We start from the raw sequence: 24430 nt of genomic DNA, 5'->3' as shown, positions 1-24430 counted from the left end.
AATAAATGGACTAATTCAAAACTAAAAAATACAACAGCATTTGACAACACGTGACTTATTTGAGCTTGGAAATTGTACCAACAGATGCATTGTATAGCAAGATATAGTATCTCAATTATACAACCAACCTTAAAATTTTAAAACACATAATAGAAAAAAAAAAACACAAGATTTTAGAGTATTCTCCAAATCAAACAGGTTTATTAAATTAATCTTGTTAATATTAAATATATGTATAATATATTTAATAAAATAAAATTTGATTTTATAGTTCTTAAACCTTTCTATGAATTTGTAGTAGAAAGCAAATAATTCTTTTTATTGTAACAATTATAATAAAGTAATACCGTACAAAAGATAGGATTTATTACTTTTGTTTTGATTGTATTTATGCAATTTTGTACATTGAAACCCTCTTTTAATCTTAAAGTAATAATCAACACAAAGCATTTTCTGGGAGATTCAATAAGAGACCTACTTCATAATAGATCTTCTTACTTCATGGAAAAAATAGGGTAATATGCTATAAAGTGGAACATTTTTGGAAAAAATGGTTTTGTATTCTAAAACATCAGTAGTTGCACCTGAAACAGCTGAGGCATTCCTTGCACCTCTTATGCACTGATACAAAGCTGCACCAGGAATATTTGAAGGTGGGAGAGGATAAGGAAAGACTAAATGGTTTGCTGCCCTACTCCTCATCCATGACATACCAGAATTTCTGAGTGACTTGGAAAATATATATATATATATATATATATATATATTATATATATATATATATATATATATAAGGCAGCAGCTAATCTGTATGCTCTCCTAATATTCTAATACAACTTTTACTGCATGCCTGAAAATGTAACTATTAGCTCCCTATATGTTATGGTATGGGTTACAGTAGTGGCATTTCACTTGACTATAATAATAACCCCAATCTAGTTCCTTCACCCATCTGGGCAGGTCGGTTTCGTCAAACAGGGGTTTCCGTTTCCATCAATAAAAAACCTGGTTTTTGTTTGTGTGTGTGTAAATGATCTGAGCCTTGTTAAAAATCATTCATTAAAAAAGGTCTGCCAGTAAGATTGAAAATTATGCCTAATCTGGTAATGCAGGTTAAATTCTAGAAGGAAGAAATACGGTTTGGGTTATCGATGATAGAAAATTGGGCAAGGAGGTTTGAATTCTGGACACAACTTTGTATTAATACATAAACCGCAGCCCGAGTATATGCGCGCACACTAATTTGCCCAGCAAACAACGAGACAACAAGTTACCTGCGAGACTGCGGCGTTTACGCAGAGTCTGACTACCAGTCTGTGGGCAACAACAAGTGAAATTTACAATACCCAACATTCTTAAGGTTAACTTATATTCATATGTTTCCTGCTTGAACCCACTGCGGATTGGTTCTTTGCTCACCCATCATGTTTTCATCAATTTTATCTTTGACCCATTGTCACTGGAATTTTGTCACAGCAAATAAAATGGTATCTACTGCTTTATTTTTTAAAATGGCTGTTGCTTGACACTCATCTCTAAAACAATTTTAATTGAATTTTACGCAATTACCAAATGAAAAATAAATAAATTGAGAATTATCTGGATTCAAATTCTTAACAATTTCTATCAGTGTATCTATAAAATTCTGTGGTCACGTAGTCTTGAGATGTCATGCCAATATGATAACCATATTTAATTTACTTTTTATTCCATGTAGACAGTCAAACACACCAGAAGATAAAATTGGCAGTTTCTTCTTGTTTCTTATTGCACAATAAAACCAATTTATGATTAGGCTTTTTTTCTAGTCAATCTGTTCTTAATTCTTTTAGTTTGTTAATGCGTTTAATAATTCAATAAATTATAAGATAAATATTAATTATAAGATTGGATTAGGTTTTTGGGGGCTTTATGTGGTTTTGAAATGTAACAAAACATCAAAGAAAGTTTAATATTGCTTTAATTTGTGACAGATTTCTTTAACACATTACCTTCAGTTTCAATAAAGCTTTAAATACATTCTATCCCATAGACCGCTTACAGTGTGCTTTTATATTGATTTTATTCAGTCCGACCTGTCTCGGACTACTCCTAGTAAGGCATACCATTAAGTAAGGCATTGTTATTAGATCCGCAATGGGTTATCTATTTATATTTACAGTTAACAATGTAACTTATTAATTTTTAATTAGAGGAAATGAATTGTTAGCCTACACTTTAAAGCTAACATACTTAATTTGTATCATATTTCATAAGTACTAATTAATACATTATTTTATGTAAGCTTTTTAAAAATAAAAATTTGTTAAGTAACAAAATTGATGAAAAGTGTTAATTTACTACAATACCAAGTGGTTATGGGGATTATTAATGATTAAAGCAATCATAGTAGGTCTTTCTCAATTATTTATTTTTTAATTTTGCAAACTGCTGTAGATAAAAAAATGTTTATCATGGTTGATTTTACAGCAAAAACAAATTTGATACAGTATTGTTTACATATTAATGTTAGTGATAAAAATAGCAGAATTTCAAATAAAGATTAAATATATAATATTTTAAAAAGCAATAACGAATTTAATATAAAATTTAATTATTCAATGTCAGAATAATTTTTCTTACAGTTCTCAAAATTTAGATTTATAAATATATCAATATTTACAGGCAACCACAAGCTTAATAGATTAAAATTGATCCTAATTACTATTATTGGTAGTACTTTAACAAATAGCTGATCTATCTAAAATATTAATGAATGCATGCTCTAAATAAATTGTTTCTATAACAGACAATAACACAAATCTCATGCACGATAAAATCATGCATTTTGGTGCTACTTACATCAACAGTAGAGAGGCCATTCTTTGTCCCAGCCTGAAAACATTCAGACATTTCACTATTTATCAAACATAGATATAAAATTAGGGTTAAATCAGTTGCCATGTACAGTACTGGAATCACTTGATTATTGGCGGTACTGATGATTCTTGATACATTTTTATTGATTCCAAATATTTATTTCCTTAGATGTTTAGAAATATATCAATTCTAAGTTCCCCAGTTCTCAGCAGTAAGTATTAAAAACAACAGAAGTAAAATTATCAGTCTCCTTAACTATCTGGAAAACAACAATTTATAATAATGGAATCATATCAGGGCTATTCATTTGCCCCCAAAGCCAGCTTCCTACAAAATAATCCCACACTTGCGACACTAACTTGTTGTAGTGCTCCACTGTGAGCAGAGTGATACAGCGAATCTATTACACATTGAGGTTCAAATAAATACAGTACATGTTATCAAATTTCTGTAAACTTTACTCATATTGAAAACCAATTAGCCAATCACTTAATAGACTTATCTAAAATGTTAGTAAGTATTTTAAGAGAGCCTGAGAGAAGGATCTGAGATGTGTAGGGTTGGGGACAGATACGTTCTCATCAATTTATCTAAACTTATATAGCCAGAGCACTTAAGCCATCTGTTATAAAACTTACAAGAATAATTATGTAATTAAAATTAAAACATAAAAATTACTACATTAACAATTTTGAAAATATTTTTGAAAATATAATAATTATCGACTTATTGTACTATCCGTAAAAATAACATTTTTCTAGGCAAAAACATTAGAATAATAATTCATTAATGGATCACAAATCTCATATATTATTATCAACTGGTTTTCTGACTTTCTAGGCACCTTAGTTTATAGTTGGTAGTACGCGTTCTCGTTGTCCTCAATATTAAGTTCTTCATTCATTCTTCATATTTTAAAATCTTACAGCAGTCTTATTAATGTATGAAACAATTATAGTGCAATTAATTAATAGCGACTCTTCCCACGGAAGAAAAACGTTTCGTATATCAGCAGAAGCAGTAGTACTTTTCATAGATATTGTGGATGACGACCACTAAAAGAGTCTTATCAAACAGATGTGAGAGTGCAGGGAAATTAACATTTGAACAAGGAATTTAATTTTTGAGATTTGTATGTCAAGGTTGAATTGCACAACTTAAAAAGAATACAAAATATTTCATAGCATTTTAACCCTCCGAGTGGTGAAAGACGCTGCAGCGTCTATTAAATCTCGTTCGCGAGTGGCAAAGACGCTCTAGCGTCTATTAACGCAAGCCTTTCTTGTTCCGGTATTTCCGATGTTATGCCGCGACTTAAACGCTATATATTAGGTATCGTTAGAAAGACCAGATTCTAAACTTTAATTTGATATAGTATTTAGATATGCTGGTACTAATGGAACTCTTACAAACGGTTCATCCACCTACTGTACTACCTCCTGGACCAAGTGTAGGTCTTCTTCACGGGATTGCTTATTTACCAGACTTTGTGCAGTGTGTGTACACACCAAAAAAGGGGGTAAAAGTCACTTCTGGTGCCCAACTTGTAATTTTGGGGTTCATAGGGAGTGTTTCCCTTACCTGCAACATTATTGGAGGCCTCTCAAACCAGGAAGAATGATGAGGAATGAGGTTGGCTCTGATACTGACTAAAATGCAGTAAAAAACGTGTACATAAAAGTTTCGATCAGCAAATAGTGCGTTGTTTTTAGGAATAATACATATAACGGATACATATTTTTGTTCAGAATTAAATTTTTAACAAAATGGCTATTTTGGATTTGTGTTAAAAAAATTAAGTTTAGGAACATTTACTCAGCCTAATATAAAACAAAAAAATTTGTATTTTTATTTTTGGAATCAACCCATTGGTTTTTTACACCAATCCAAGGTAAGTGTTTCATATTATTACCATTCTACTCTGTGTGTTATGAAGTTTAAATCGATGTATGATATGTCATACTTATATAATATACAGGATTTTATATACATTTTCTTTTGCGAACATACAAAATCAGTAAAAATGTCCCGCCACTTGGAGAAAAAAGTACCACCACTCGGAGGGTTAAAAGCTTTAGTTTAAAAACATAGCACAAGCTATGATTATGCGGGAAGTACATTTAATTAAATACCTTATTATAACAGAAGTTAATATATTAGATAAATATACGTAAAGTAGCCACTATCAATGTTACATGTGTTGTATATAATCTATGAAATAAATTTTTTTTATTTTTGTTATAGAACTCTTATTGGAAAGTAATTGATCAATGACAATGAACATTATAAAATTACATCACAACGTTGATTTGGGACATTGATATCCAATTATTTAAGATTATTGTTATATTATTGACAAAGAAAGTTGACCAGCTGTAAATATACCCTTAAAAATATGTCTCCATTCAAGAATTGTGGTGGATGCCAATAGTAATTTCAAATTCGACTAATGTTTTTTGAGAATTTACAAAAAGGTGAAGAAAGATAATATAATTTTTATCCATGAGGTAACTAAAGAAACTGATGGGAGAGAAAGTGTGAAGAAACTACAACTCTAAAGTTTATCAATGTATCAGTGCAAGTTAAGGCAAAATTATTTGTTGTAATTTATGAAAATATCTATGTTAGTACCTCTAATTGTAATACAGCAGTTACAGACTACAACTTAAGCATTGTAAATTCTAAATCGATCAATAATAACTACACAGGGTGGTCCGGGAGGAAATTTTAATAGGTGATTGTAGACCTAAAAACAGGACAAAAAGTTAATATAAAAATGTCTGGAAATTTCATTACTGAGATAATGCTAGCAAAAATTTCGCCCCGATTTCCACGCCAAGGATTAAATAAACCTGGACTGAAACCATTAGAATGGTAATTAAGACACACAATTTATTGTTCCGTATGAATTTTGACATTAAACAATTTTATAAACCAGATCCCAGAACTGTAAGTCCTTTAGTTTGTAAATTAACTTGCTTTAAAAAAAATTACTGTAAAAAACATTTTTCGTTATGTTTGAGGCACTATAATCTCATTACATTGCTAGCAAATGCATACAATCCATGAACAGACACTGTAGAGAATTCAATTTTGAGAAAATTGTTGAAAAGAAAAACCAATAGCAAACAAATTCTAAATTAATCAATTCAAATTTAGTTGAAAAACAAACACTGAATTAAATGCACTTTGAACAGTATGAATGGAATAACAACAGCTGTTACTGTAACATGTCAACTGATCAGTTTCAATTAAATTTTATTACTAACTAGCTGTTTCCCACGGCTTTGCACGCTTTTCATAAGCTTTGCCCGTGTATGTGAACTTCTGGTTTAATCGAATTATATTTACAACGCCGATGTAGAGTTTGCCTTGTTGCCACAATCAAAAAAATCTGTTTATGTTTATAGCCATTGTGCACGTACATGTACTTTATTATAAAGTGGTCTAACACTCAAACTTTAAGTTCAATCAGAAATGTATATTAAAAACAAATATACATAATAACTTAGCGCCTTCAAATAGTGTTTGGCTATGTAATATACGTAACTGTCTCGTAATTGCAGTTTATAGTGTGCAGGCGCTTTTAAACCTTTTATCTTTTGCAGCGCCGCTTGGTGGTGAGTTACATCAATGGGCATAGCTTATAAACCTTCTCTGTGGAAAAATTTGTATACATACAACAAATTTTCATAATGGTCTGTCTAATATTTTGTGATTCCATAAAGGACAAACACACAAACATTCATTTATATATATATATATATATATATATATATATATATATATATATATATATATATAGATTATTAATATAATCTGGTAACACTGATCATTGTTACTGTTGTTAGTTGCTTAAACACAGTATGATGTATTTGTAGGCACTTGGTTACTTTAGTTGTGATTAGTGTTATTGCAGTTTTATTTTTTAGAAAAACTAATTTCAAATTCCATTTACTATTTACTTTGTTTATCAATAAATTTAATTTAATTTAAATTAGTATTTAAAAATTTGTTGGAGTTGTTTCACATTTATTTTAATAATACCTCATGTATTTTCTCACACTGAGTGTGCAGATATGGTTTATGTTCATTTTGTAATGGGAATGCTACAGAGCTTCAGTTGCAGAATATCAATATCAATTTCCTGAATGTAGAGTACCAAATCATGAAGTATTAACCAGGATTTTTATTAATCTTCTTGAGACTGGTTGTTTTCCTAGCGCAAGAATTTCATCTGATTGAGGGCTTCAACATGAAGTTGCTGAAAGTATTCTTCAAGCAGTTGAACATAGCCCCACTACAAGTTTGTGGAGAATATCTATGCAACTTAATATCCCAAAAACTTGTGTGTTGTGTACTTTACGTTTAGATGGATTATATCCATTCATATACAAAAAGTGCAACATCTTCAGTCAGGAGATAATGTTGCGTGTCTGCAATTCTGTGAATGCATTAAAACACATTGTTGTATTGTTTCAAGAATACTTTTTACTAGCACAGCTATATTTACTCGTGATGGTGATAACAAAACCAGGAATTTCCGTCAGTGGTCAAATGAAAATCCTCATACTACAACAGACAATAAGTTTCAGCGTAGATTTTCAGTCAATGCGTGGTGTGGTATGTAGATGATGTATCTCCCTCCCTTTCATATTAGAGAACCGACTTGTAGCAGAAACATACATGGAATTTTACGTAATAAATTGTTTATTTCTCTGAAAATACACCACTTTTAACATGAATGAATATGTATTTTCAACGTGTTGGGGCTCCTCCGCATGCTTCTCATCAAGTTAGAGAATTTTAAAATGATCATTGCAGTTAAACTGATTGGTGCTGGATGAGTTATTAACTGGCCGCGAAGGTCTCCAGACCTTACCCCACTGGACTATTGCATATAGGGTTGGATGAAAAATTAAGTTTACAAAGTGAAATGTATTACTTAAAGAGATGAACTGAATAAAATTTTTTATGCAGATACCTTCAAAAAGGAAAAGAAAGATATTCTTTGCAACAGCGACACATAATATTCGGAAGCGTGTTAAGAATTGCACGGTAAATTTTAATGGTAGCTTTTCTAAACCATATAATATAATGAAATTAGTTAAATTTTATTTAGAACAGTATTATGGTATTAAATTAAATATGTAATTTTTTTTATGTTTAGTTTGATAATACAGTATTGTTACTTTTTTGGAGGATAATACAAGTTACATTAAATTTTAATTGGTTAATTTACAATTTTTTTTTGCTATTTACTTTATTTACAACAATTTTTAGAATTAAATTCTCTACAATTCTTGTTCTTCATGAATTTTTTTCATTTGTTAGCTATTTCATGAAATTATAGCACCTTAAACGTCAAAAATGTCGTTTTTGACAGTAAATTTTTGTTTTTAAAACAAGTTATTTTACAAACTAAGGGACTTACAATTCGGGACAACTAAGGGACCTAGTGTACGGTTAAAATTCAAAAGAAACGATAAAATGTTTGTCTTAATTACAATTCTAATAGTTTCAATCAATCCACGGAGTAGAAATCTGGGCGAAATCTTTCACTAGCCTTGTCTCGCTTACAAAGCATTTTCTGACATATGTTATATGAAGTTGTTGTATTTTTTAAGGTTTACAATCACCTGTTAAGTTTTTTCTTTTCCTTCTGAACCACCCTGTATCTACTTAAAGAACATTTTATTCATAATTACAAAATTCAAGAGCAAATCTTCAAACTTAATGAATTTGTACGTGTAACCTGGCAGAGTGCATCGTGAGAGGAACATCACCAACTACAACCCTCCCATGAGCATTTTAAGTTTCTTCACTCTCCTATTGGGCCAGGGCTTGCATGCTTAAAATTAAACCCAAATTAAACGTTTACACTAGGCAATAAAAATTAGGTTACAAAATTATCTAAGAGCCCCTGCCAGTAGACCATGTGGGAGCACTATTGTAAAACAGTCTGAAAGTAAAAAGTACATGTCGAATTACTTGGTCAATTGTATTTTATGACAACTGAATTTAAAGTATGTTAGCAACGGACAATCTCCACCACCAAACAGGACAAGCCAGTACCTTGAGCGTCTCTAGCTCCTCCTTCAGCTGTAGGGTTTGGTCGACCTGGTCACTAACAGATTTCTCACCAATCCGGATCAGAGCTTGTAACCGAGTCATTTCATGGCTCAGCTCTTTATTTCTGGTCAGAGCAGACTCTAACTGTGTGGCTAGTTCCGAATTTTCCTGTTCAATTGCACATGTAGTGTAAGTTGCCTAATTATTACAATAATGTGCTAAAAATTAATACAAAAAAGCAACTAATCTGTAAGTACATTGAAGAATTGTGTGATTATTATTAGTTTCACTGAATTTAAAATTTTTCCAATTGCTCCAAGAATTTTTATAAAGCAACTGAACCTGTAGGGCACAGTTTATAAGACATGAAGTCTGTGAAATTGACACAGCTGAATAATCAACTAGTTATTGATAAAATTGGTAATTATCCTTTCAGCAGTATGACAGTCTAAGAGAAATTACAAAATGTATGCAGAACAGGTCTCAATATAAGATAAATTAAAATTTTGAGCTGCTTAATATCACATTATTTTGCATTAAATATTAAAGTAACTGATCATTCAGAGACATACATTTATTTTAGTGTTTGCCATAAACATAACAAATATATTGGATACAACGCAAAATTTGAGGTTTCCAATCACACAAAAGTGCATGTTGCAGTTTTGGAACATACATTTTTTAATCTTAGTCCACGGTTACATGTAAATTGATACCTCTTCAGCTATCACTAGGTGAAGGGATTTTTCAATGGAGTAGAATCACGTCCCTGCGTTAAAATTCAGAGTTTCTAATAAAAACTATTGATGTGATCCAATGTTATTGACATGGTTACATTTTCCCCCCATACTTAATGTATATGAATGTTGAGTGACAACTGACCTCTAGCCTGTCTCTCTCCAGTCGCACAGCCTCCAGCTGTGACTCCAGTGTCTGTATCTGCTGTCCCCACCGGCCTTCTTCCTGCTCTACATGGCTCTGAAGCCGGTTGAGCATCTCTTCTGTATCAGCGATGATGGTCTTGTAATGTGTCACCATTGCCTGCAGCTGGCAGTTCTGTTGCTCCAACTCGCCCAGCACGTTGTCACCTGACTGATCGGCAGATGCTGATGCATTCTGACATGCCTCCATCACAAACTGCTCCAGCCAGACATCATAGTCCTGTGCCAACAGTCTTCATTAAGATTTTGAGAGAGTTAATAATAATAGGCTGGGAAGAGGTGGGGAGCAAGGTCAGAGCGATGTCACCAATGAGGAGTGGAAACAAAATGCATGGGTCATCAACAACCGAGTTTGGTATCTGACTATTTTATATTTACATAACTGTAAAATTTAACACTTTACTAATATTACGTACACTTCAACACAATATTAGTTCATTTGAAAAATATAATAACAAATTTGCATAACAGACATTACAAATTACTTTTAAGGCTTTTTTGTTATAAACATTTGAAAGAACAACTATGGTTTAAACAAATATAACATTTACATTAAAGCTCTTATCACATCTAGGTACCACCTTTTCAATACTAATTGAATACAATTCTGTCACCTTCATATGTAACCCAATCATGGCAATGTGACCCCACTCCATTGATTGTCTTATATGTTCGCAATTGACATAACAAAACCCATGTTTCATCACCAGTGACTGTATCAAAATTTTCATCACTCTCTTCATGGTACTGGATAAGAAACTTTACAACTGCTCCCATAACACAAAATTTACAATTTTTCTCAGTCATATAAAGAGTGATTCAAAAAGAGTGCCGGTTTTGATATATCAAATTAAGAGATTTATTTTAATGAAAATCTGAAATCAAATACATAAATATGTTCATCTAACCTTCCGATTTCATGTATGAAAAATAGTGTCATGCATGTGTCCTCCTCTGCTACGCTGGCACGCAACAACTCTGTACATGAAATTAGCCATGACTGCACGACAAGTTTCCACTTCAATTTGGCCGACAACCCGTCGAATTTCCTCCTTTAACTCATTGATGGTTCGGGGTTTATTGGCATAAACTAATGACTTTAGATAACCCCAAAGATGAGTCACAAGGTGTTAAGTCACACGACCTTGGTGGCCATTGATGGTCGGAATTACGAGAAATGACGCGATCCTGAAAGCGGTCATGGAGCAACAAATTGTTTCACGGGCAGCGTGGCAGGTGGCACCACCCTGCTGAAACCACAACTGGTCAATGTCTATGTTATCCAAATGAGGCCACAAAAACTCCCTAAACATCGTACGGTATCGTTCTCCATTCACTGTCACAGCTTGCCCTTCCTGATCTTCAAAAAAATAAGGGCAGATGACGCAGCCCGACCAAAAGCCGTACCAAACTGTCACTCGTTGTGGATACATTTCCCTTTCGTTAATCATGCGAGGGTTTTCTGAACCCCAGATACGGCAGTTCTGTTTATTAACAAATCCATTCAATTGGAAGTGCGCTTCATCACTGAAGATGATATTCATCGCAAAGTTTTCTTCCTCCTGCGAATTTCTCAATACCCAATCAACAAACTGTCGTCTCTTCTGGTGATCTGCCACTTTCAATTGTTGCGTCAGCTGAATTTTAAAGGGGTGATATTTGAGATCGTACCGAAGAATTCTCCGTACAGAAGAACATCTTAAACCCCATTGTTGAGAACGGCGACGTATTGATTTCGCTGGGCTAACAGCCACACTGTCACGAACCATCTCAATGTTCTGTTCAGTTCGGGCACAACGACGACGTCCAGAACTTTTGAGGTCGACTGTTGAACCCGTTTCTTGAAACTTTTTCACGAGTCTGCAAACTATTGATACATTCGGTGCTTCATTACGTCCTAGAGTACCGCAAAGTCGCCTAACAGTAGCCGCATAACTCTCTCCACTCTGATAAAACGTTTTCACTATTAACACTCGTTGCGCACAAGTAAACTTCTCCATGGTTAGACACAGAATGCACTAATGAAAGAAATATCAGCTGCGTCAACAATCGGAATGTAGTCAGAAATAGAATCAAGGTCAAACATTGTTGCCAACCAATAAAATAAAATTTACTGGTCTTTTCAAAACCGGCGGTCTTTTTGAATCACCCATTACTAGATCTCTAATTGTGGTTGGCCAAATACAGATTGGCCTTTTTGCTTTTCGTCATGAACATCAGTTTGTTCTTCACTAAACAATTCGCACAATTTTTAACTGTGATATAGCTCATAATGTCTTCATCATACACAGAATTTCATGACGAATTTCCACTGGTTGCAATGTGTTTCCCAAAAGAAATCTAATGACGCTATATACTTTAGATCTGGGTAGGAAAATTTACTGCAAAAGACTTAATGGGCTAGTTTGGAAACAATTTCATAGACATACAATACTGAGAAGGTTATGTCACGCCATGACCCTGGTTACTGGCCACTTTCTACCTATTTATAGCCAAACTATATAGTTTATGAAAAATGTAAAGAACAAAAATGTTTTTATTCAGAGGTCTATCATCCAACAACTTTCCCACTGACAAAATCATCAGACTAAATAAATAAAACTTTCTCAAAGAAGGAATTTGATATTTTGTAGCTAAGAAAAGCTTTGTTACTAATGTTTATAATTGAATATGATAAAAATGTAAAACATAATTTAATATGATAAAAATCAAAAACAAACTATAAAAATGCTTACTTATCATGCTATTATAATCTTATACACACAAGTACAAAATTTAAGAATTTTGTAGCATAGAATTGTAACTATGCTTTATGACTAAGTTTTAGACATCGATTCAATGAAATCATCAATAAAGGGAGTGTAATTTGGATACAAATTTCAGTAATAGTTCTTGAATGGCAATGCCCAGTCTATTTTTTCTTTTGGTCTGTGCACAATAATTAAATTAATTAGGTAAAATATTTCACCTCACAACACATCCCACACCTTATATGGTTGTATAACATGATTATACTTTGTTCCTAGCACCAAAATGGGTTTTGGTACTCAATAATGCTTACTGTAAAAATGTAAAAGTTATGGAGAATCACTATAATATCTATCAAGAGCCAAATAAGAAATACTTGCAAATCATAACTCCACGATGATTTTTTTTAAAGTAAAATAGAACCTGGTGTTACTATACTCTATATATAAATCTTGTTTTAACAGTTTATAGCCTTTACTTGCTAAGAGTATTGTATGTGATTTGCATCTTGAAACACAGTAGGTAAAGAAATATAAAATACAATTTTGATCACAATCTGAGGTCAATGTCTACTATAATTAGTAACACTTGGCATTATATTGGCCACAAAAATACTTTAAACAACAACTTTGAACCAAACAAAGGATACAAAGGACACCTGAATGTTTACACTGAAAGAAACATCCACATAGCTGATATTGTACTCTACCTGTTTGATGTCAACTGTAACATGTGGAAATAATCTCTGCAGAAATTGCTTGGTCCTCTCTCGTTCCTCATGTTTGGTGCTCTCCTCAGCTTCCTGGAACATAAACATATCTGTAACAAGTTGAACATTTCCTCCCTCACCCTTTTGGATTGGAGCTGTGAGTTCTTATTTCATACATAAGAACTTGTGTATGTGTACGTTTATATGTGATTTATATGCGATATTTCCGAAATTTTTGGTATGAGAATATAAAAAAAACTGTTATTAATTTAATACAAGCAAATATAAAAATGTTAACTCTTTCAGTGCTGTGACCATATAATAAGTTAAAGGTTAACATTACATCTTACGATTTGACACCTAAGTAAGAGGGCAGGTACTAATTCTCACAATGTCATGTTTCTTTGTTGTAACACAACAATGGAAATACCTGTAATTATATTAACAGTTTCATCAGAAATTTCAAAATTTCATGAACTGCATTAAAAAAATTAATTTAGTAAAAAAACTGTTCAAAAATGTCTTAAAGAATCTGGAGGTTCCAAATGCATGTCAAAAAACCAACACTAATGATCAGTAAAAGAATTATGCAAGTCTATAGTAATATAGTCACTATGTAATATAGTGCAATGACAAGGACAGTTCCAGTTCTGCCATCTTAGTTGCATAACTAGATTCCCCTACTATTGAGCAGAAAAAGTTAAGGGATAACAACCCTTCTGAAGATATTCAAACAATTATCCAGTTGAGTAAAGGAGTAATCAAAATTATCTTTACAATGTTGTCTACAGTATTGCATTTGGATCAATTTAGAACAATTTTTCTAGTAACTTCTATATAGAAAACAGATGTTCACATATTAATTAAAATAAACGAGATAATAGTATTATATTTGATTTAGAAGTCACTTTTAGTATTTGCTAATTTTTTATGATTTCAAATGCATTTATAATTTTGCCTTACATTTATGAAACTGTAATACATAAAATGTGATTAATTAATTGTAAGTGTATGCCTAAGAATGTTAAAAAAAAACTACCAAAATAAAAAAAAGCAGTACCTATTGATAATTTGGATAAATCATATTAAAAATTACTGATAAAAATATAATTTAAACTTGGTTCAAAAAATCTTAAACTTATGACGTTTTTGTACAAAAGCTTTGCCCAAACTAATAATGCTACCTAGTTTAAAAAATGTATTATAATTGTTTATATCTGGGGACCTTTTTAGGTTTTTCTGTAGCCAATTGGTCAATATTACATAGTTGGCTGAAGTGATCAGAAATGCTGGAATGGACTTTCGTTATGTAATTTGACAACATTAAAGACATGCACTGTATAAAAACACGTGTACAACAAGCAAAATAAAATATTGACCTAAAACAACTACAAATGAACATTGGAACAAAATATTAGGAAAAATGCGTTATATATTACAAAAATTGTTGTAAAATGTTACCATATACTTTTTTTAAAGAAGAATAAATCATCTATAATAAAGAAAATACATTCCAAAAATAAAATGTATTTGTACCTCTGGTGATTTAAAAAGAGAAATTAATTTTTAAAGTTCTGGGAGAGAACTGAGAAAAAATTAGTATCCAGTTATTTATTAGCCACTGAATCAAAACTTGTCCCAACAAATAACAAACCGAAAATGAAGAAAAAGTTGACAAAATAACGATGTAAAAGAGGAAAGCCAAGAATTACACGAATGAAATCACAAAACTTACACTGACTAATCTTTGTGACTCTTTCACTTTTGTTTCCAAAGTCTTTTCGGTGCGTGAGAGGGCTTCCATGGCTTTCCAGTTCTTTGAACGCAATTCCTAAATCAAAAAACATTATACATTCTAATGTAGAGTGGGACTTTTGAACTCCTGGTATCTGTAAATCCATAAATAATTCTATTCTATCGCTTACCTTGGTTTCAGTACTAATGAATGGGGTTTGTCCAGAGTAAAAACACACTTTGTACAAAAATCACACAACACAAGAGAGGTATGTTATTTTATTACTTTGCAGATTTAAGTGTACGGCATATCTATAAAACCATTTAACACCCGGTCCATATTCTAAGAATTAAAATAACAACCATTTTTCTAATGAAAATAGTTTAAAAATGCTCCATTTTGTAGAGAACATCAAAGTTAATCTATAAATATATGTTTTTAAATACTGCGGCCAAAATAATTATTGAAACATTATCACATTTCCGAGTGCATTTTTACTAGCAAAACTAAATTTAAACCATAACAAAGTGTGGTTATCTTTTCGGGATGAATTTATGTAATGTTGGTAATATTTTGGAAGAATATAAAAATTGAAAAATAAAGTTTATACTGTAGTGTTATGAAAAAAGAAATTAATAAATTTAGTCTCTAGGAGCCAAAATTTAAAAATCAATTATAAAGAATAGAATTGTCTCTAAGAATAAGTTTGCCCCAAATCACATTCAAGTATCTGAAATAATTAAATATTTGGACAAGTGTTACTTTTCAGCACTTCTGTATAAAAGAGACAAATTTTACAAAATTGCTGTATTCCACTGTAAAAGACTAAATCTTTGCATTATATTTGATCACATATGTTAGTTGTAAGTGTTATAATCTAAACTAAAGAAGGCAATTAAAAAGTAAGGTGAAAACATTCCTATTTGAGCTTCAAATATGTTTAAGAAATACCACTTTGATATTATAAAACACTGTGTAAAACACATATTCACAAAAAATATTACAAAACCTCACAAAAAATAACTCACATCATTTTTGCGTTTCTGTGTCTCCAGATCTCTCGAGAATGTTGCTTGTCTATCTACGTAGTCCTTAATTTCCTGTGTCAGTTTACAGACAGTCTCCTTGGAATTTGTAAGCTCCTCGGTCAGCCGATTGACCTCTGTTCGATACTTGTCGGCTTGCATCGTCAGCGACTCAATCAGTGCCTCTTTCTTGGCTAGGTCAGTCTTGTAGGTGTCACAGAGAGTCTTGCTCTTGTTATACACTTCTTCAAGGCTTGTAACACTTGCCTTGTACCTCTCCACCTCCTGCTGCAGTGTCTGGATCAGTGCCGCCTGGTCGGCCAACTTGGTCTTGTGGGTATTTAGTTCACTTGTCAACTTCTCTATCGCACTCTCCCTACTTTCCACTGTCGCACAGTCCTTGCTGAGCCGCACGATCTCTGCCTTGTTCTTTGTGATGTCTTCACGCAGCGTGTTCACCAATTTGTGGGCCGAGTCACCGTCGTCACGAAGGGCATTGATGACGGACTCCTGTTCCTGGAGAAGACATTTATAGGAGCTGATCTCATTGAGCATTTTCTCGGCATTGGAATGAGCAACATCCAGTTCACCTTGCAATGACTTTGTCAGAAGCTCCTGTTGTGCCAAGTCAGTCTTAAAATGGTTTATTTCCCTCTCCTTTGAAACAATGTCACCTTTCAACTTCTCAACAAGTAGTTCCTTTTCATGCATTCTGAAAAGAACAGATCACATTGATTAGTGCCAATAACCAGTTCTTATAACAATTATAATCATAAAGTGTAATGTAGAAGCCAACCATTTTAGACAATTTAATCAAATAGTCTATATTGTCACACATAAAAATTAATATCATACTCAAATATTTCATTGAATACATATGGTTGCTTAACTCTGTTATGGGGAACAAATGTAGGCAGAGGGGATGTTACACATTGTAGGCAAATTCTACCAGTATTAGAATGAATAAATAAATGTGATTGTACAAGATTATCCAATCAGTTAGACATTATATTAGAGATCGTGTTCACTGCTGTTATCAGTATTTCATTGAAATTGGTATTATACGCAGGAATAAAAGTAATTGAAACTGTTTACTGTTTCTAGGAACGTTTGATCTTAACCTGTACAGTGCAGTCATATGTTTATTCAAGAACATAAGTTTTTAATAAGATTTTTTGGAAAGTAAGAGGAGTCATGATCAATGAAGATGTGGAAAATACTTACAGAAATTCTGTTATGAGGTAATTGGTATTGGCTAATTTCAATGAAACCTACCTAATATGATAAAATGTTGTTTTCTTTTAATCGATAAAAGGATTCCCTAATCAATGTGCTCTAATCATGTCAGAGTGTGACTTACTTGTCAGAGTTGCTATCTATGTGTTTATTTTCCGGGTAGCTGAGGTCACCATTCTCACGACCCTCAGTTGCTGGTCGCTCCATGGAGGCAGTGACCTGTGCTGCCAAAGTCTCATTCTCATCCCTCAACTGCTTGGCCTCCACACAGGCTGTTGACACCTAGTAGACAAAAGTGTATGTGAAACATCTATTAAAATTTACATTAATCCATAGCCACGTATCATTTAACCTTGAAAATGCTATTGTCACACTGTGTGATATATTTGAACCACTTTACCCTAGAACTGGCGGTCATTTCATCCTGTAGTGTCGGGCTGTTTTGGAGCTTCGCGCAAGGTTTTTTTTAAAAAAATTATTAAAAATATAAAATAAAAGCAATATAAATAAGAGTATATATTTTTGTGTTCAGAATTAAACGTAGAATTGCACTATATTGTAAAATTAACCATCAAAAATTTTCTAATAAACACTTTTTTTAATCAAATATAAAATTTACGAAAAATATTTCTTAAATTTGGGGGGGACCATACCTAGCAAATGAAGTTATAGTGAGAAATATTTATAAGTGAGATAGCCATTCTGTGTCAAATTTTATCTAGTTTCAGAAAAACATAAACATTATACACATTTATGAAAGCATCATAAAGCTATAGAACAAAAAGCAGCGATGCGTATAAATTCTGAAAATTGGGTGTACACGTAAGACTTTGGTAAAACAAGTTTTTCAAATACATTTATCTATGAATACATGTTATTTTGCATATTTTATTACTTAGAATAAAATAGAATATACAGTAGTAATGAAATAATTACCATAAATTATTTTTTGAAAAGTAAAAAAAGTTAAATTTTGCCATTATTCAAAAATTTTGCGAAAAATTTTCATTCAGCAAAATATAAAATAGTTTCTAAAGCTTGTACTATATCAAAATTTATAAATTTATGGTTTATAAGTAATAGGAAATATTATGTAGTTAGAAAACTATAAATATAACTAAAGATATTAAAAAAATAGAGAATAACCCAAACAGTTATTATATATAACCAAAGAAATTACAGGAAATATATATTTTATTGTGAAAACTATCTATTTACCAAAAATAAATAGTTACTTCAGAGCTAAAAGAGTGCTATAAATAACGTTTAGTAAGTGAAAACAATAACAAACTATGTGAAATGAATTTTAGCCAAGTCATTTTGCCATAGCCTACACAAAGCCGGTAATTTCTCAAACATATTTCAGTAAATAGACATTGATTTATTCTAAAATATATATGTTTACACTACTACGACATCAAACAACACACTACACATTAAATACGACACTAAAACACGCGTAAAACTATTAAAACTTACAAATATCCACAGCTCGGCACGAAAGTGATACAGAACGACAGCGGCAATATGGCGGTCACAACAAACGGCGTCGCGTTTTCTTTTACGTTCAAAATAACAAGCTTGCTACGTTATAACCATAATACAAAGAGGAATAAAACTCATCTGTTCCTTAGCATTTTTCTTCCCGAATCCAATGGTGCATGAATTATATCGATACGTTACCGGAGTATATTATAAAAAGTAATTATAGGAGGGAATGTTTGATCGACAAAATTTTGACGGTTAACACCACAAAAGCGGCATTAACCGACATAATTATGTCGATTAACAGTTCTAGGGTTAAAGTGGCATTGTTACACTGTGATAGTTTTTCATTTTGCTGTGCTACAAACAAATGATTTATTTAATACGTTCTTTGAAAGTAAAACATAGGAAAGATTCCTCTGTGCACTGACAAAAATGAAGGTACTAATTTGGAAGATGAGAAATACAAATCAACTGAATCAGTCGGTGTGGGATGTGTTAGCTGACTGTCACTTTGGTTTTTTGTTCAAAAAGCTTTTGGTGCAACATTTATCTTATCCAAAAATAAAATTTGAAACAATTTGTATCTAGTATATTGCAATTTTTATTATTAATAAAAAATCATACCTTATCATTCATGAAATGCCAGGCATTCTCATTATGTGAATAACTCATAATTGTTATTCAATAATATGAGCCAAATTTCATCACATTACTTAATTTTGTTCATTGATATTGTCAAGCATTTGAATAAATATGAAAGATGATGAAGGAAAGTATTCATTTGGCAAACTAAATTTCAATTTGTGTTGTTGGTGTTGCTGCAGTTACAGTAGACTCCCTCTGGTTCGGCTGCCAGATTAACTGATCGTCTTCTTGGAAATGATAAACCGTCTGTGGGACAGTCTTCCACGGCAGAAATCAACGGGAATCAACTTGATTATTAAGTTTCTGAACAAAACGTAAACAAATATCATCTCAGTTCAGTTAAGGATCGATTTCATTTGTTATGTGTCTAATATGTTTCGTGTTTAACTGTGTTAAGTGTATGCAGGAAAACATATTTACGAAAATGAGTAATAAAGGTAAACATACAACGGTGACACATTCAAGGTAGACTTAATATTTTACAGTGCCTAGATAAAGGTAAATGTAGGGATTTCAATGTAGATAAAAGACAGGTGAGACAGGTTTGGGTTAATGACTGGTGTCGTAACAGACAATCAATCCATTGAGGCTTTTGTAAGCAAATTAAAACAGAAAAAGTCCTGACTACTACATCTCCATAAAGAAACCAAACACAAACTGATTGATGATGCATTGTGGCTGTGGTTTATGCAAAAGCGTAGAAGAGGCACTCCAATAAATGGACATGTTTTAAAGTAAAAGGCAATTATTTTTCACACTAAACTTGGTGAAAAAGGAACATTTTCTGCTAGTGATGGTTGGTTGACATGAGGGAAAAACGCCATGGAGTATGTTTCCTAGGAGTGTGTGGGGAGAAGCTATCAGCAGATCAACAGTCTGATAGTGAATTTTCAAAAAACTGTAGCATGTAATTGCTTGTGAAAAACTGAGCCTTGAATAACTTTTCAATATTGACTAGGCGGGTTTAAACTACAAAATTTTGATTCAGAAAACCTTTACTATGACTCAAGAAACTTCAGCGTCAGTATTTAAGGTCAATAAAGAGAGAATCACTGTCGCTTTACGCTCAAACACAACTGAATCACACAAGTTGACTCTGTTTGTCATAGGGAAGGTGGCCAATCCCAGAGCATAGAACTTAAATATGTCCGTCTTCTCTTCCAGTGTACTATAAAGCCAAAAAGTCTGCCTGGATAGACATATATTTTGCAAAGAGTGTTTTGTGATCGAATTCATTCCAAAAGTTAAAAAGCACTTGACATCCTTGAAGTTGTCGGATTAAAGTACTTCTTGGCATTATAATGCACCTACGCGACCTGTTGAGGACCTTGAATAAGATGGTTACAGTGACGTGAAACTATTGTGTATGCCACAAGTATCTCTCAATTAATGGATCAAGGAGTCATCGAATGTTTTAAGAGAAAGTACTGCTGGATGCTTCTTTCTGAAATCCTGGGTAAAATGGATGGTGATAGCAGCACACGTCTTATTCAGACTCTTAAAACAACTAAGATTAAGGATGTTATTTATATGGTGTCTAGGCCTTATGATGAGATACAATCATCTACATTCACCAAGTTCTGGAGAAAGGTCTGGCCGGACGTAGAAGATATCATAGAGATGAGCAAAGGAAGAAACCAGAGAGCAGGAGAACCAATTCTCCATTTTTCTGAATCAGACGATAATCAGTCCATGTTGAATTATCTACTACTCCTGTCCAATTCTATAGATCTGGTTGAGAATGATGTGGAATATTGTTCATACAATGATGAGAAACTTGGGAATGAGATACTTAATAACGATGACATAGTTGAAGCAGTCACAACTCAAGAAAAAGAATCGGAAGAGGAAGACAAAGTTAACAAAGAGGGGAAACGGCTAGGGAATTTTAAGAGGGAATGGCTGCACTACAGTGTGCAATAATTTATATCAGAGCAACAGGCCGTCACATCAGCTGTCGACATAATGTTTATGAAAAAGTGGCTTGATTATGCCTTTAAAAATAATGGACAAGAAGAAGTAGACAGAAATAACAGATTTCTTTTACTATTGTTTGATTTACGTATCCTGTCAAGTTCACTGGCCATGTTAATTATTCATTTATACCAGATTTAAGAGCTAGCGATGTGTGTTGATAAATTAAAAAAATAATTTCTTAAGTTCAGAATTCATGATGAGTTTGATTTATTAAATATTATTCCTGTTATCTGATGTATTTTATGTGACTGGAACACCAAGACAGTACAACACTACTGTTTGGGTGAGTATGCTGTATTTGGTTATTAAAATCATCTCAGAGTTCATATTTGGTTTTGAGGTTTTGATTTGATTCTATAGGTTATTAAAAAAAATACTCCTGGGTAGTCCAATTTCCGATTGGTACTTTCATGACCTCCGATCACATGCCAAATTGTTCAATGTCAATTGATATCGGAAAAGTTGGATGTTCTGGCACGTTATCTGAGGTCGGGAAAGTACCAATCATAAATGCCCCTGGGTATCAGTGCAGGCTTTGGTGGCGCCTAGTGGCAAAACTTCCCAGTAGTTTTTATACACTATGTGCATTTGCCATTAGGGACAAAGAATGCCAGGTAAATTTTACATTTTAGACTACTTTAAAAACAAATCACAGCTTTTTTATTTATTGTTGGAAATTAACAAACAAGATCTTGTTTTTTGCCTAACAATGTGCTTGTTTTAATAAAACTAGAGACCAATGTGTATCATTGACAGTATGATCAATAAGGCGTAGTTTCTCTACGCTAGTCAGCTGTAAGCGACCACCCACTGCATAGTTTGTAACCAAATGGTTGTTGCGGTTCTTTGGCTCTTACTACAATTTTTGTTTGATATATTTGTAGTGCATTGTGTTTACAAGTATTGTGAGTTTTCTTCGAAAAATGAAGTGTGCAAGGTCGCCTCTAAGCGAGAATACTCTTTGCCGAATCGTAGAGGACGACAGTTTTAATAGCAGACCGAGACTCAGGTACTGACAACGAAAATAGTATTTATGTACATGACACTAATGAAGAACCTCCACATATGATCTGATTGGTGACTTGAATACACCACCCACAAGCACCCAGCCCAATTTAGAACGGCCTTTGTTATTTACTGATTTAGACATATGACATGTACAATTATTATAAATTCAAATGGGTATGTACAGTTTGTTTACCAAATATAGACAACTGAATAAATGATATGTGGTAGAAAGCTTCAATGACAGGAAGTTTCTCATGACATCAAAAGGGTTAAATCTCTTGTTATGTATGTGATTAGGCTTTTACAAAAGGATTCCTAATGTGAATGTTGAGTTTAGCTGTAGTTCACCTTCTTTTTAGTGCAAACGTCAAATTTTACGCCGTCATAGACTTGACTCCTAGAATCTGGAGTCATGTTTGTCTGAAGAAATAAAAAAAGTCAATGCTGAAGAAACTCAAATGAACTCTTTACATCGTTTTGATATCAGACACCTAGACTAAAAAATGTAGTGTAATCTAAATGAAAAAGGTATTCTCATTGTCTCATCAGGTGCACAATTGAATGCAATAAACTATTTTAAACACGACTTCTAAGCACAATGGAGTAACCGAGTTTTCTACATATTCTGAATTTCAGATGTTGCACTAAGAGGAAGGTGAACTGGAGCTAAATTCAACATTCACATCGAATCAACCTTTCCCACCATAGCTACGTTATGTGTAGAAAACTAGGTTGCTCCATTGTGCTTAGAGATCGTGTCCAAAACATTATAATCACCTGATGAGAATACCTCTTCATCGAGATTACACTTGATTTTGTAGTCTAGGAGTCTTTGATTTCAAAACAATGTAAGCATTTGAGCTTCTTTGTTGCAGAATTTTTTTATCCCTTCAGACGAACATTCCAGAGTCAAGTCAGTGACAGCAACAGATTCCAAATGGACTAAGAGAAAGGTGAATGGAGTTAAACTCAGCATTCACACTGAACCAAACCTTCCCCCCATAGCTATGTTATATGTAATCCACAATTGTTCTGTTATCTCTCTAAGCAGGAAATGGATGACCACATAACTCCTGACTACTTTGCCTACAACTTAATAAATTTACTTGACAATATCAATTTAATCTTTTATTTCGCTGAATTTCTTTTATACTTTGATATTTGTAGCAACTGTTTCTTATTCATCAATGTTTTGATATTCAATACAGAATACAAAACAACAAATTGTGGTAAAATCTATGTGTTTAAAATGAGTCTTAAAAGAGTACATTACAATAAAGATTTCTTATTAGTATGGGGATATTTTTTCCCTTACAATTATTTATATCTGGATTTACTGTATACAAGTACACATTACATAGAGGTAAGTTATAAATGGACTTCATAACGTATACAAAGCACAGAAACTGAAGTCCATAATGAGAAATTATCTGGATGACATTTAATTATTAATATTTTAGATTGTATAAATTAAGTAGTTCTATCATCAGAAAATTAATGTTGACGGTTGGTGATTATTTTTAAACCTTATCACTTTTCTACTCAACAGTTTAGAGAAGTGAACCAACAATGTTTTCCCTACCTTTACAATAAAAAAAAGTAACATGTTTGTTTATAAGTTGATAAAAACTCCAGACTTCAAAACATAAAATATTGCTGTACATCTTATTTGAATGGGAATAAAAATAACCCATGATTTTAAAAAATGGATACATACATTGATCTTTTACAGTTGAAATCTTATAAAAAGTCTGATGCTTAGTACCTTTTGGGTAAGCCTGTTGTTTTCAGCTTGCAAACTCTGCACTAAAGAACTAAGCTTGTCGCTCTCTGCTCGCTTGAGGCTGAGCTGTTCAGTGAGCGAGTTCACTTCACTCTGCAGGCGACCCGTCTCATACTGGGATTTAGACATCACCCGTTCAATCTCCGAGTGAAGTTCCTGAAAACAGTTTTTCATCAAGTGATCAACTGATATAATCTTGCCAAT

General features: G+C 32.7%; 1 protein-coding gene across 8 annotated transcripts in view; it reads right to left on the bottom strand.

Annotated features, from left to right (window-relative positions):
• LOC124371808 (ribosome-binding protein 1) overlaps positions 1-24430 on the bottom strand; it is an 80029-nt gene that overhangs the window by 14264 nt on the left and 41335 nt on the right. For 4 of the 8 annotated variants that reach the window (XM_046830169.1, XM_046830176.1, XM_046830164.1 and 1 more), the window contains 9 exons: positions 24209-24382; positions 17450-17607; positions 16093-16801; positions 15065-15160; positions 13330-13422; positions 9814-10092; positions 8935-9099; positions 2842-2874; positions 1275-1314 (listed from right to left, as the gene is read on the bottom strand). In XM_046830169.1, coding sequence (XP_046686125.1) covers positions 1275-1314; positions 2842-2874; positions 8935-9099; positions 9814-10092; positions 13330-13422; positions 15065-15160; positions 16093-16801; positions 17450-17607; positions 24209-24382 — 1747 coding nt within the window. The remainder of the gene's footprint in view (positions 1-1274; positions 1315-2841; positions 2875-8934; positions 9100-9813; positions 10093-13329; positions 13423-15064; positions 15161-16092; positions 16802-17449; positions 17608-24208; positions 24383-24430) is intronic. The other 4 variants (XM_046830186.1, XM_046830197.1, XM_046830181.1 and 1 more) reach the window with 4 other exon arrangements.

Source organism: Homalodisca vitripennis, chromosome 1 (assembly GCF_021130785.1).
Source record: "Homalodisca vitripennis isolate AUS2020 chromosome 1, UT_GWSS_2.1, whole genome shotgun sequence".
Taxonomy (NCBI): Eukaryota; Metazoa; Arthropoda; class Insecta; order Hemiptera; family Cicadellidae; genus Homalodisca; species Homalodisca vitripennis.
The sequence above is the reverse complement of the archived record's forward strand: the minus strand, read 5'-3'. Positions and strand labels throughout refer to the sequence as shown.